At 37.6% G+C, this 13,485-nt stretch overlaps 1 protein-coding gene across 1 annotated transcript in view; it reads right to left on the reverse strand.

Annotated features, from left to right (window-relative positions):
• RPGRIP1 (RPGR interacting protein 1) overlaps positions 1–9,379 on the reverse strand; it is a 58,040-nt gene extending 48,661 nt beyond the window's left edge. Inside the window, 3 exon segments of the mRNA XM_058540501.1 lie at positions 8,878–8,922; positions 8,925–8,959; positions 9,315–9,379. Coding sequence (XP_058396484.1) covers positions 8,878–8,922; positions 8,925–8,959; positions 9,315–9,379 — 145 coding nt within the window.
• Positions 9,380–13,485: the final 4,106 nt, after the last annotated feature.

Below are 13,485 nucleotides of genomic sequence, written 5' to 3' on the forward strand. Positions count from 1 at the left end.
GAAACCTTTCTGGATTACCAAGAGTCATCTCATTTGTTTTTGTGGTTTGGAGAAATTGTCCCCAAAGCTGTCTCCTTGGAATAGAGCCTCTGCTTGATCTAAGCAGAGGAAACTAAAGCACACTTTTGAGTATATAGGTGTTCAGTAGCCCACAGTCAGCTCTGATCTCATGGGAACCATAAAACCCAGAGCTCAAAATATAGCTCCTTCCCTGGAAGAAAGAGAGCTCAGAACTTTAGTCTCGAACCACCTCAGCTACCACTACCACCTCTCTAATCGATCCTTTGGAAATGATGACAAGTAAGATTTTTTAAAAACAGCTTTATGGAAGTATAATTGACATGTAATACAGTGAACATATTTAAAGTGTAAAATTTGATTAATTTTGACATGTCTGTATACCTGTGAAACCATCACTACAACTAAGATAATAAACATATCCATCACCACCAAGTTTCCTTGTACCCCTTTGTAATCCATTCCTCCACTCCATTCTAGTTCCAACCCCACCTTTGTTCCCAGGCAACCACCAATATGCTTTACATCCCCATGGATTGGTTTGCATTTTCTAGAATTATATAGATTGAATCATCTATTATATACCTGGGTTTTTTTGGCCTGACTTCTTTCACTCAGCATAATTATTTTGAGATTCATCCACAGTGTTTTGTACATCAACAATTCCTTTTCATTGCTGGTAATACTCTGTTGTATGGGTATAACATAATTTATTTATCCATTTACTGTTGACACTTGGATTACTTCCAGTTTTTGGCTATTATAAATAGAGCTGCTATGAATATCTGTGTATGTCTTTGCGTGGACATATGTTTTCATTTCTCTGGGTAAATACATAGGAGTGAAATGGCTGGGCCATAAGATACATGTATATTTAACTTTTTAAAAAAACTGCCAAACTGTTTTCCAAAGTGATTATACCATTTTATACCCACCAGCAGTGTCTGAGACTTCTAGTTTTTCTACATCCTCACCAATACTTGATCTTTTTAATTTTAGCCATCCTAGTGAAACCGGGGGCCAACTTGCTTTAACTGTACTCAGTCAGTTGTCTGTTTGCAAAAGTAGATAATGCATTACTAAAGCCCACTCTATCGATCTCTATAGGTCACCATGGTAACAGGTGCTTAAGTTTTTCAGGAACTGAGAGTCAACTCCTTGTCCAGTTCGGGGCAGTTCAGACCACCGACTCATCAACTGGGCCTGTGCAGAGGACCTAGAGGTGACCCTTTGATGTCAGGGGGCCGAAAACTCCACCCTCAGATCATGCTAATGCCTCCATTTTGTGAACGTGTGTCCTACAAAGAGCCATGAAGCTTGACTCAGATCATCAATTACCTCACTTCTCCTTACCTCCAATCATCTGTTCCTACACTTCAGACCATCCTGCCCTCTATCCCATAAATATCCCTAATCCCCATTTTCAGAGAGGTGGATTTGAAATTTATTCTCCTGTCTCCTCACTTGGCTGCCTTGTGAATAAACCGTTTTGCTCCTGCAAACTCGTCATTTCAGTGATTGGCATTTCGTGCAGAGGGCAAAATAAACCTGGTTCAGTAACACTAACAGGTATGTAGTGGTCTTAAGTGTATTAATTTGCAATTTTCCTAACAACTAAGGATGTTGAATATTTTTTATGTGCTTATTTTACCATCCATATACCTTCTTAAATAAAGCATGTGTTCAAATCTTTTGCTCATTTTTTTTTTTTTTTTTTTTTTGTGAGGAGATCAGCCCTGTGCTAACATCCGCCAATCCTCCTCTTTTTTTGCTGAGGAAGACGGCCCTGGGCTAACATCTGTGCCCATCTTCCTCCACTTTATATGGGACGCCGCCCAGCATGGCTTGCCAAGCAGTGCGTTGGTGCGCGCCCGGGATCCGAACCAGCGAACCCCGGGCCGCCGCAGCGGAGCGCGCGCACTTAACCGCTTGCGCCACCGGGCCGGCCCCTCTTTTGCTCATTTTTTATTGTTAGAGTTTTAAAATCTTGTCACTATTGAATTATAAGAGTTCTTTATATATTCTAAATATAAGTCTTTTGTTGGGTGTATGTTTTGCATATTTTTTTCTCCCAGTCTGTGTCTTGCCTTGGTCCTTCTAGGCAAGAAGATTCCTTACTCTCTAATTTTGAAGGACACCTTTATGTCAGGATTAGGAATGAGAGAAGATGAAAATAGACCAGGTAACAGCATGTATAATCATTGCAGCTTAAAATTATGCATGTGAAGGAGAAATGTCGAGGTGAGGTGAGTCCATGGAACTCAGAGATTTGACCAGTCTGATTCTATTCCTTTCTCCAGGGAATCTTTAACCCTTTAGGCTCAGATTAAGTCAGCTATGTCTTGGATATCTTCCTTTGGGGCTAAGACTTTCCACGCAATGATTTTCTCTGAATAGTCTTGTTTGATTAAATGATACTGAAAGACCTTTTCTTCAGTGAATGATACAGTCTTCCCAAAAGAGGGAGTTCTATATTATCTAGAGGTGTTTGGATTTCTATCTACGCAATCCACTTGGTCTCAAGAAGACAAGCCTGACTCCAGCAATTCCTGATTCAGGCAAGTCATCCTCTTCCTTTCTTCCAGTCACCACTCTCTCCCCTTCCTCAACACAGTCCCTGCACACAAATGATTTCACCTTTAAAAACCAAGTAAAACTCCCATGTCTTGGGCCAGCTGCTCCGTTTCCCGTCTTGACACCTCTTTTTACCCATCTATCTCACACAAATCAACTAGTTTCAGCCCAGCTAGGCAGGTTAGCTGTAATTGCCACTATGGTTTATCCTCATGTGTGATAACATATTCTAATTATTTTGTCCCCAAAGGGAAAGCAATAAGTAACGTTTCTTTCCTTTCTTCTTCATCATTTTCTTTTGAGTCTTTTTTTTTTTTTTGTGAGGAGATCAGCCCTGTGCTAACATCTGCCAATCCTCCTCTTTTTTTTTCTTTCTTTTCTTTTTTTTTGCTGAGGAAGACTGGCCCTGGGCTAACATCCGTGCCCATCTTCCTCCACTTTATATGGGATGCCGCCACAGCATGGCTTGCCAAGCAGTGCGTCGGTGCGTGCCCGGGATCCGAACCAGCGAACCCCGGGCTGCCACAGTGGAGCGCACGCACTTAACCGTTTGCGCCACCGAGCCGGTCCCTTGATTCTTTTAATAAGTTTTTATTTTTAAATAATTTCAAAATTGCAGAAGAATTGCAAGAATAATACAAAGAATTCCCATACTCCTTTCACCCAGATTCCACAAATGTTAACTTTTACTTCATTTGCCTTATCCAATTCTCTCTCTCTTTCTACATATGTTACATAATATATAATATTACATATATTCTCTCTATATTACTTCTTGGAACCACTTAAAAGTATATTGCAGACATGATGTTCCATTACCTCTAAAGACTTCATTGTATATTTCACGATGTTCCATTACCTCTAAAGACTTCATTGTGTATTTCCTAAAAACAAGGACAAATCTACACAGGCACAGGATATCCATCAAAATCAGGAAATTAACATTGACACCATTTTACCATCTAACTCACAAAACATTCATATTTCACCAATTGTCCCAATAATGTCCTTTCTAGGTCCAGGAAACAATTCAGGATCATGTGCTGCATTTAATTGCCATGTCTCTTTAGTGCCCTTCACTCATGAATAGTTCTTCAGTCTTTCCTTGTCTTTTATGACTTTGACATATTTTAAGAACACAACGTAGATGCGTTTACTTTGTAGAATGCCCTTCAGTTAGGGTTTGTCTGATGTTTCCTCATGATGGGTTCAAATTATGCATTTTTGGCAAGAATCCCACAGAACTGAAGCTATATTCTTCTTAGTGCATCATGTCAGGAGGCACATACTGTTGATATCTCTACTAGTCTCATTACCAACAATGTTAATTTTGATAATGGGTTAAGATGGTGTCTGATAGTTTTGTCCACCATAAAGTTAACTTATAAGTCTTTTTAAAACTTATTAATTAATAAGCATTTTGTAGGGAAATACTTTGACATTGTATATTATGACATAATATATGACATTAAACTTTTAAATTATGACATTATAAAATTTTCTCCTACTAATTTTAGCATAAGTTGATGCATCTTGCTTGAATTTTATTACTATCATGGTCACCAAATGGTGATTTTCTAATTCCATTATTCCTTCTACATTTATTAGTTGGCATTCTACTATAAGGTAGAGATTTCCCTTAACTCCGTTTATTTTTTAATTCATCTATCTATTTATATCTGTATGATCTCATAGATTTCTATTTTTATTAACGGGTTATAATCCATAAATATCATTATTCCTTTTGATGCTCAAATTGTCTTAGATTTGGCCAGTGTGAGCCCTTCCAGCTGGTTCTAGTGTCCTTTTAAAACATCTCCATGATTTTTTAAGAATTTCTATATTTTCTGGCACAATATGATGTTCTAGGCTCACCTTGTACTTTCCCTGCCCCAGCATCTGGTTTCTTTTAGTGGAGGATGGTATTTAAAAGCCAAGATCTGGGTACTACGTGCTCTTGTGGGTAGCGGGATGTCATTCTTTCTATGTCCTCTCAGCTGATAGAGTCAGGAAGTGTATGTATGTATATGCAGGTGCACATGAGGACACACATACACCTATATCTATTTCTATATGCTAGAAACCATGAGTTAACTCTGATACCTCCATTTAAAATCCAAATTCATAGAATTATAAGGGAATACTACAAACAATTGCATGTCAACAAATTAGATAACCTAGGTGAAGTGGATAAATTCCTAGAAAGACACAAACTACAAAACTGACTCAAGAGGAAACAGAAAATCTGAATAGACTTATAAGAAGAGATTAAATTCATAATCATAAACTTCCCACAAAGAAAATCTGAAGCCCAGATGACTTCACAGATTCATTCTACCAAATGTTTAAAGAAGAATTAACATCAATCCTTCACAAACTCTTCCAAAAAATAGAAAGAACACTTCCCAACTTATTACATGAGGCCAAAACCGGAGAAATCACAAGAAAAGAAACTACAGATCAATATCCCTTATTACTATAGACACAAAATTCTCAATAAAATAATAGCAAACTGAATCCAGCAACATATCAAAAGGATTATGCACCTTTTTATCCCAAGAATGCAAGCTTGGTTTAACATATGAAAACCAATCAATGTAATATATCATATTAATAGAATAAAGGACAAAAACCACAAGATCATATCAACAGACACAGAAGAAACATTTGACAAATCCAACATCCTTTCATAATAAAACACACTCAACCAACTACTAATAGAAGGGAACTTCTTCAACTCGATAAGAGTCATCTACAAAAAAATCACAGCTAAAATCATGCTTAATAGTAAAAGACTGAAAACTTTCTCCCTAAGATGAGGAAAAAGACAAGGATGTCCACTCTTGCCACTGCTATTCAACATTTTACTGGAGGATCTATCCGTGGAAGTTAGGCATAAAAAAGAAATAAAAGGCATCCAAATTAGAAAAGAAGTAAAACTATCCCTATTCACAGATGACATGATCGTGTATATAGAAAATCCTAAGGAATCCACTGAAAAAAAACTATTAGAACCAATAAATGAGTCCAGTAGGGTTTCGGGGTACAAGATCAATATACAAGAATCAATGGTATTCCTAAATACTAGAAATGAACGATACAAAAAAAAATTAAGAAAACAATTCCATTTATAATAGCTTCAAAAAGAATAAAATACATAGGAATAAATTTAACAAAGAAGTACAAAACTTGTACACTGAAAACTATAAAACATCACTGAAAGAAATTAATGAATGTTTAAATAAATAGAAAGACATCCCATGTTCATGGATTGGAAGATATAATATTGAAAAAATGGAAATACTTCCAAAATTCATGTACAGATTCAGTGCAAACCCTATCAAAGTTTCGGTTGGATTTTTTTTTTGCAGACATTGACAAGCTGATCCTAAAGTTCAGAAGGAAATGCAAGGGTCTCAGAATAGCTAAAATAAGCTTGAAAAAGAGCAAAGTTGGAAGACCCACACATGTTGACTTCAAAACTTACTACAAAGCTACAATAATCAAGACAGAATGGTAGTAGAATACAATAGGCATGTAGATTAATGGAATAGAATTGAGAGTCCAGAAATAAACCTTTACATTTATGATTAATTTATTTTTGACAAGCATGTCAAGAAAATTCAATGGGGAAAAAACAGGTTTTTTTCAACAAATGGTGCTGGAACAACTGAATAGACACGTGCAAAAGAATGAAGTTGGATCCTCACCTCACACCATATAAAAAAATTAACTCAAAATGGATCATACACCTAGGTAAGAGCTAAAACTATAAAATTCTTAAAAGAAAACATAGAAGTAAACCTTTGTGACCTTGGATTAGGCAGTGTTAGATATGACACTATGAAGTTCGACGTGAACCAAAAGCACAAGTGACAAAAGAAAAAATAGATAAATTGTACTTCACCAAAATTTAAAACTTTTGTGCTTCAAAGGACACTATGAAGAAAATGAAAAGACAACCCAAAGAATGGGAAAAATATTGCAAATCATATACCTGATAAGAGATTTGTATCCAAAATATACAAAGAACTCTTACAACCAACAATATAAAGACAAATAACCCAATCAATAAATGGGCAAAGGATCTGAGGAGACATTTTTCCAAAGAAGATATACAAATGGCTGATAAACACACGGAAGATGTTTAACATGATTATTCACTAGGGAGGTGCAAATCAAAACCACGAGGAGAAAAAATAAATTTAAAAAACCCCACGAGATACCACTTCAATAACAATGACAAGTATTGGCATGGATATGAAGAAACTGGCACCCTCATATATTGCTGTTAGGAACATAAAAGCATGCGACTGCTTTAGAAATAGTCTGGCAGTTCCTCAAAATGTTAAATATAGAGTGACCCTATGACCTAGCAATTCCACTTCCAGATACAGTCCTAAGAGAAATGACACCATATGTGCACACAAAAACTGTTCATAGCAGCATTATTCATAATAGCCAAAAAGTGAAAACAACCCAAATGTCCACCAATTGATGAATGTATAAACAAAATGTAGTATGCCCACACCATGAAATATCATTCAGCAACAAAAAGGAATGAAGTATTGACAATTGATAACGCTACAACATGGATGAACTTTGAAAACATTATGCTAAGTGAAAGAAGCCAGAAACAAAAACCCATAGATTATATGATTCCCTTTATATAAAATGTCCAGAATAGGCAAATTCATATAGACTGAAAGTAGATTAGTGATTATCAGGGGCACAATGTGGGGACATGGGGAATGTCCCATACCAGGCTTCTTTTGGGGGTAATCAAATGTTCTAAAATTAGATAGTGGGGACAAATGCACAACTCTGTGAATATGGCAAAAATTACTGAATTGTACACTTTAAAAGAGTGAATTCTGGGCCAGCCCCGTGGCTTAGCGGTTAAGTGCACGCGCTCCGCTACTGGCCGCCCAGGTTGGGATCCCGGGCGCGCACTGACGCATTGCTTCTCCGGCCATGCTGAGGCCGCATCCCACATACAGCAACTAGAAGGATGTGCAGCTATGACATACAACTATCTGCTGGGGCTTTGGGGAAAGAAAAAAAAGGAGGAGGATTGGCAATAGATGTTAGTTCAGAGCCGGTCTTCCTTAGCAAAAAGAGGAGGATTAGCATGGATGTTAGCTCAGGGCTGATCTTCCTCACAAAACAAAACAAAAAAAAAAAGGAGTGAATTTTATAGTATGTAAATTGTATCCCAATAAAACTGCTATGTATAATATATATGTATTATACGCCACATATATTATGTATTATTATATAAATGTTATTTTATATGTTGTTATATGTATATCACACATACGAGGAAATAAACATATATGGACAGTTTGAAGAAATATACAGCTTATACCAACATACATACCAGCTTAAGGAACAGAACATCACTAGTACACTAAGAACCCACTGGTAAGTTTCTCACCCATACTATTCCCTTCTTCTCCCAGACATGACCACTATCTCGAATGTTGTATTAATAACCGCCTTATATTTCTCTATCATTTTATAGAGAAAATTAAACTTATTTATTAAATTTATTTATTATAAGAAATAAATGTATTATTTCATTGTATGAATGTATATCAATGTATATTCATTTTCTGATCAATGGACATTTATGTCGTTGCCATTTTTCACTCTTATGAATAATGTTGCTGTGAACATTTTGGTGTATGTCTCCGGGTACACATACACAAAAAATTCTGCAAATTTTATACCCAGAAGTAAAGCTGCATGTTCCACTTTACTAGATATTATCAAGCTTTTTTCCAAAGAGACTGCATCATCTATGCACCCATGGGCAGTGCATAAAGTGCCTTATCTTTGGAAAAAAAAAGTATAGAAGTGAAATCAAGGGAAAATAGAATCAATAGTAGCTATAATTAGGACTGAGGGGTAGGAGAGTAGGAACAAAGTTACAAAAATATTTCAAGGTGAGTGTGGAAGAAGCTCTAGCAGGGCCATGTCCCTTCATATTAAATTGCCTACCTCTGCCCTGCGAGTGCAGGGCTAATAACATGTATAGATGAGTGACACGCATTCATTTGCTCCTGGCTTTTGCTGTGGTGTTTGTGGTGATGGCATTTAGCTTGACCTCCTAAACCTGCACAGTAAAAATTTTATAGGAATTTAAGAATAAAATGTTGAGAAGATTGAAGAAAAGAGCTGAGAGCAAAGCAGTCACTGTGAAGGCTAGTAAGATGCCCCACAATGACAGACTGAGAGTTGTTTTAATTCTTAAAGGCATCCCTCCTTACGCACTGAATTTACCTTTCCATGCTGGTACCATCAGAGGTATCAAGTCTGTGTCTCTATCAGGTCCTTTGATGTACTGTCCACCAGAGATGTGATGCTGTATCAATTCCCAAGCTGTAAGAGATCCCAGAGGACACTGAAATAAAGAAAAGTCCAGCCAATCACATGCAACTTTAGGACGCCTTCTGCAGGCTGGACTTAAGTTGTAATGGGAATTTCTCAACATTTCGTGATGGTATATGACACATCACAGTCTTTTTTTGTGGTAGTGTGGAACACTTTATACTAAAGAGTAAGACCAAGCATTCAGTAATAATGACATTACTTATTCAAAATGAAATCAATTTTTCTGATTATAGAATTGATGCATATCATTTTGGATCATTTTTAAAGTATCTGCTCAGCCTGGATGCCAATGACCATCCCCTTTCTCTAGGAAATGAGCCTCTGACCCCCCTCCTGTCCCCTCAGTAACCAGTTTATACTCTATGATCCAGTCCCCATAGTCGTCGTTCATGGGCCCAGCGGTAGACAACTGACCCAAGCTGGGCCAATCAGATTTTCTTTCCCAGGCAGTTGGAAATGGGACTGAGAAAGTTAAATTAGCCTCTGTTGATGGCTACAAATATTATATAAACTTGAGATTCCGGGGATGGCCATATTCTGCTCTGTATCCTGAATAACTGGGGAAATCCTATCTGTAGAGTCGCCTCACACCTTGCTCAGCACTCTTTTCCTGGATTATAGTATCCAATATCCTGGCTTTAAATACTATGTACATATATACTGCTGCTTCCAAAAATTTTATCTCCAGCCCTGACCTTCAGATTTGTACATCTTCCTCTACTTCGCTGGAATGCGCTTTCCCTTGCTCTTTAGGTGGCTGGTTCCTTCTCATCCTTCAGTCTCTCAGTATCTTTTCATCTGCCAGGAGGACTTTCTCTTCCTCAGTTCTACCCTGTCACATCACTCTGTTTATTTCCCTTGTAACATTTACCACACTCAGAAACTACCTTCATTTATTTACACTTGTTTATTGTCTGTCTCCTCTCAGTAAAATGTAAGGACTCTGAAGGCAGAAAATTGGTTTATCTTGCTTACCTCTATTTCTTAGCACCTGGACAGCTCCTGGAATATAGTAGGCAGCTAATAAATATATATTGAATAAATGAGTAGATGAATGAATAAACAAATCAAAAGGGAGAATGACACTGAGCAGCTGAGATGAGTCAGAAAGTCCTAAAGATTTCTGTTCTTGATTTCAGTCTTTTCCAAGACCTGTCTCTGTTCCTGACCTTAGGTTCTGTAGGACAGTCCTATGTCCTGTACAACAAACTCTCCCTTTTTGCTGAAGCTAGCTTGACTTGTCAACTGAAGAAGTTTGTTCACAAGCTTATTTCAAACAAACAGAAAAATAACAAGAAGCAAATAAAAGGCATGATAGAGAAATTCTATCACTGGGACAGAACATTAACATTTTGTTGATCTACTTTCCAGACAATTTAACTTGAATTGGGTCATTCATATTCTGTTCTGTAATATTTCATTTTTTTAAACTACAATAATTGGAGAACATCTTTACAACGACATAATTTTAAATGGATCTATACAGATTTCATAGCACGCCTATTTTAAGGAAGCTGAACAATCACCCAAAGATTGATGTGCTTCCATGTTATGCAAGAGTCCTAGGATTAGCAGAGAATGGAAGCAATGAAGTAAACCATTTTGTTTTATAGTAAATCTCACATTTAAGGTAGCTTTTGCAGGTTTGCTAAGTTACCCCATCTCCCCAGCCTCCTACTGTAGAGAAGTAACATGAAGGGAAAGGAGAGGTAACTGCATCACGGGCCTCGCCCTCTGGACCTGAAGCCATTTGCAAAAATGGAGCTGTAGTGGAAGAAGAGATGCTGTGGTTCTTTATTTTTATTTATTTATTTATTTATTTTGTGAGGAAGATCAGCCCTGTGCTAACATCTGCCAATCCTCCTCTTTTTTTGCTGAGGAAGATTGGCTCTGGGCTAACATCCGTGCCCATCTTCCTCCACTTTATATGCGACACTGCCACAGCATGGCTTGACAAGCAGCACTTGGTGCGTGCCCGGGATCCGAACCGGCGAACCCCGGGCCACCGCACCAGAGCACGCGCACTTAACCGCTTGTGCCACTGGGCCAGCCCCTGCTGTGGTTCTTTAATATCTGGGCCCAGAGAAGATTGTTCTGGTTGATGACCATTCCAAAACACACCACCAAAGCTGTATAGCACTGTGGAGCAACTGAAAAGTACCACTAAAACTGAAGTCAAAAAAGCTCTAAGAATGAAATGGCCATTATCAGAATGCCAGAAAAGAAAACCCAGGAGAGACTGTCCGTGAAGGTGTGATGAAGGAACATCCAAAATCCAATGTAGTGGCCATATTTAATCTCTCAGGAAAAAAGGAGTGGAGAGTAGATGCAAGTAAGAAGAGTTTATCAGTTGTTTTGAACTTAGCGAATGAAAGACTGCAAGAACTCCGTAGCAGTGATATTAAGAATTGCAGTGCACTGGGGCAAGGGTGGGTGAGTGAGGACGAAGAATAACCCTTCAGTAGTGATAGATGCATGAAGCCAGCTTGATGACACCAGCAATTAAAATCAAACAGCCAGCTCCCCTAATTCTGATTTTATACTCACCTCTGATTAAATTTGGAGAGGATGAACTGTAGCTAGAGGCTGTGGTCAAGAGCCTCAGAATAAGAAAGACATGGATTCACATCCTTCCTTTCCTGTGTGACCATGGACAAGTTACTTACCCACTCTGCTTAGTTTCCTTATCTATAAAATAGGGATGAAATACTCACCTCATATGGCTATGATGAGGATCAATTGAGATAATGTCTATAAAAAGCTTAGCACAATGCTTGGCACTTGGTACCAGCTTCATATTAGCTAAATGCTAGCTGTTTTAGTTCTTTCCACTGAACTAGTCTCTGGCCAATTGATAATTCTATATTGTATTTATCAGTATAAGTTAATGATTTATATTATGATATATATCATTTTCTTACATATTGGTTAATATGAGTCAGTTCTCTATAGTGTTTAAACATCATGTGTCTCTTTACCAGTCTATAAGCTCTTTTGAGGATATCTTTGTGTATATAGTGCTTAACACAGTGGCTGGTATCTACAGATGTATAATAATTTTTCAGCAGAAAATGTCATTATTATGACATTGGATTGTGGCAGAAATTGTTTTCCTTCTTAGAATTGCTTTTAATGATTTTTATAAAGTTTTGTATTAATTCTCCCCCATTCCCAAGAACACAGTGAAGTGAGAGCCATAATGGTGTCACTGATTTGAATAGGAGAGAGCAGGAAGAAGAAAATTTCAAAAATCAGGTGAAAAATCTGCTCAAAGGAATGTTAGTAGCATTTCAGTAGAGCATAGGAGATAATGCTGCAAAAATATTTCCATCCTTTAAAAAATTCATGGATTAATGGGCCTGTGTGACAAAATAAAGAAGTACAGTTTTAACTATTTCAAATTTAAGATGGATTGGGAATTCAAGTCTTCCTACTGTATAAGAAATTAACTTTAACAGGCCCAATAAATAGTCAAATCTCTAAAAGGGGGGCTGCAGTTGGGCTCCTTTGAGTTGGTCTCCTTGCTGTGGGTCTGGGGGAAGGAAGGGACAAATTGTGAATTGACCCTTGAAGAAAATAGTTTTACAGTGAGTGAGAGAACTCAGGAGGAGCTGAACTTATGTAAGAGAATAGAAGCAAATGAGATAAGCATTGAGAAAGAAAATTAGAGCAGAGATAAATAGAAGCTGTGGAGAAAAGTGTAGGCTCTGTAATTGTAGCATCAGTTGCATAACTACTCAGAAAAGATGACAGGAACTTCTAGAATTTGGATTGAACTTAATTTGACAAATATTACTGTGGGACCATTTTGTGTAGTTGCTACAAGGAGAAGGAAACTAGAGCCCTTGCTCTTAGGAAGTGAATAATTAAGAGGAGAAACGAGAAAAATACACTCTTAACTGTAAGGTAAAATATAAAAAGTCAATCACAAAAGAACAAAGCAAAGTGAGAATGCAAAGGAAGACTGAGATTCACATCTACTTGAGGGATCAGATAAAGCTTTATGGAGGGAGGGTTGCTGGAGTCTGGGAGGGATTTAGCAGGTGGAGATACAGAGTGTTCTAAACAGAGAAGACAATTTGAATAGAGACAAGGATGGGCAAAGAGTAGAGTAGTCTTGCACAAAGTAGTATGACGAGTTTGAGAAAGAGTTGTGGACATTTAAGTGAAAGGAAGGATATTTTGGAAGACCTTGCATATACATTAGAAGAGTTTTATTCATTCTGAAGACAATGGGCAAAAATTATACATTCTGAGCACAAGAGCAATAGAGTTAGAGCTGTGGAAGAGCTTTAGGAAGATGCATCTGGCATTAGTGAGTTAGAGAGACCGGCAGAGAGAAGGAGTGTTAGGATATTGCTACGGTTCAGGCAATTGGCCTTGAACAAGGAAGGATGGTGGCAAGGGGATGGAAGAGTGGGATAGTTCACAAAGACACCGAGGAAGGAGAATCAAAACACTTGCCAACTAGTTGGATGTAGGAGGCAGTTAAGAGGG

The sequence above is a fragment of the Diceros bicornis genome, chromosome 5 (genome assembly GCF_020826845.1).
Source record: "Diceros bicornis minor isolate mBicDic1 chromosome 5, mDicBic1.mat.cur, whole genome shotgun sequence".
NCBI classification, from domain to species: domain Eukaryota; kingdom Metazoa; phylum Chordata; class Mammalia; order Perissodactyla; family Rhinocerotidae; genus Diceros; species Diceros bicornis.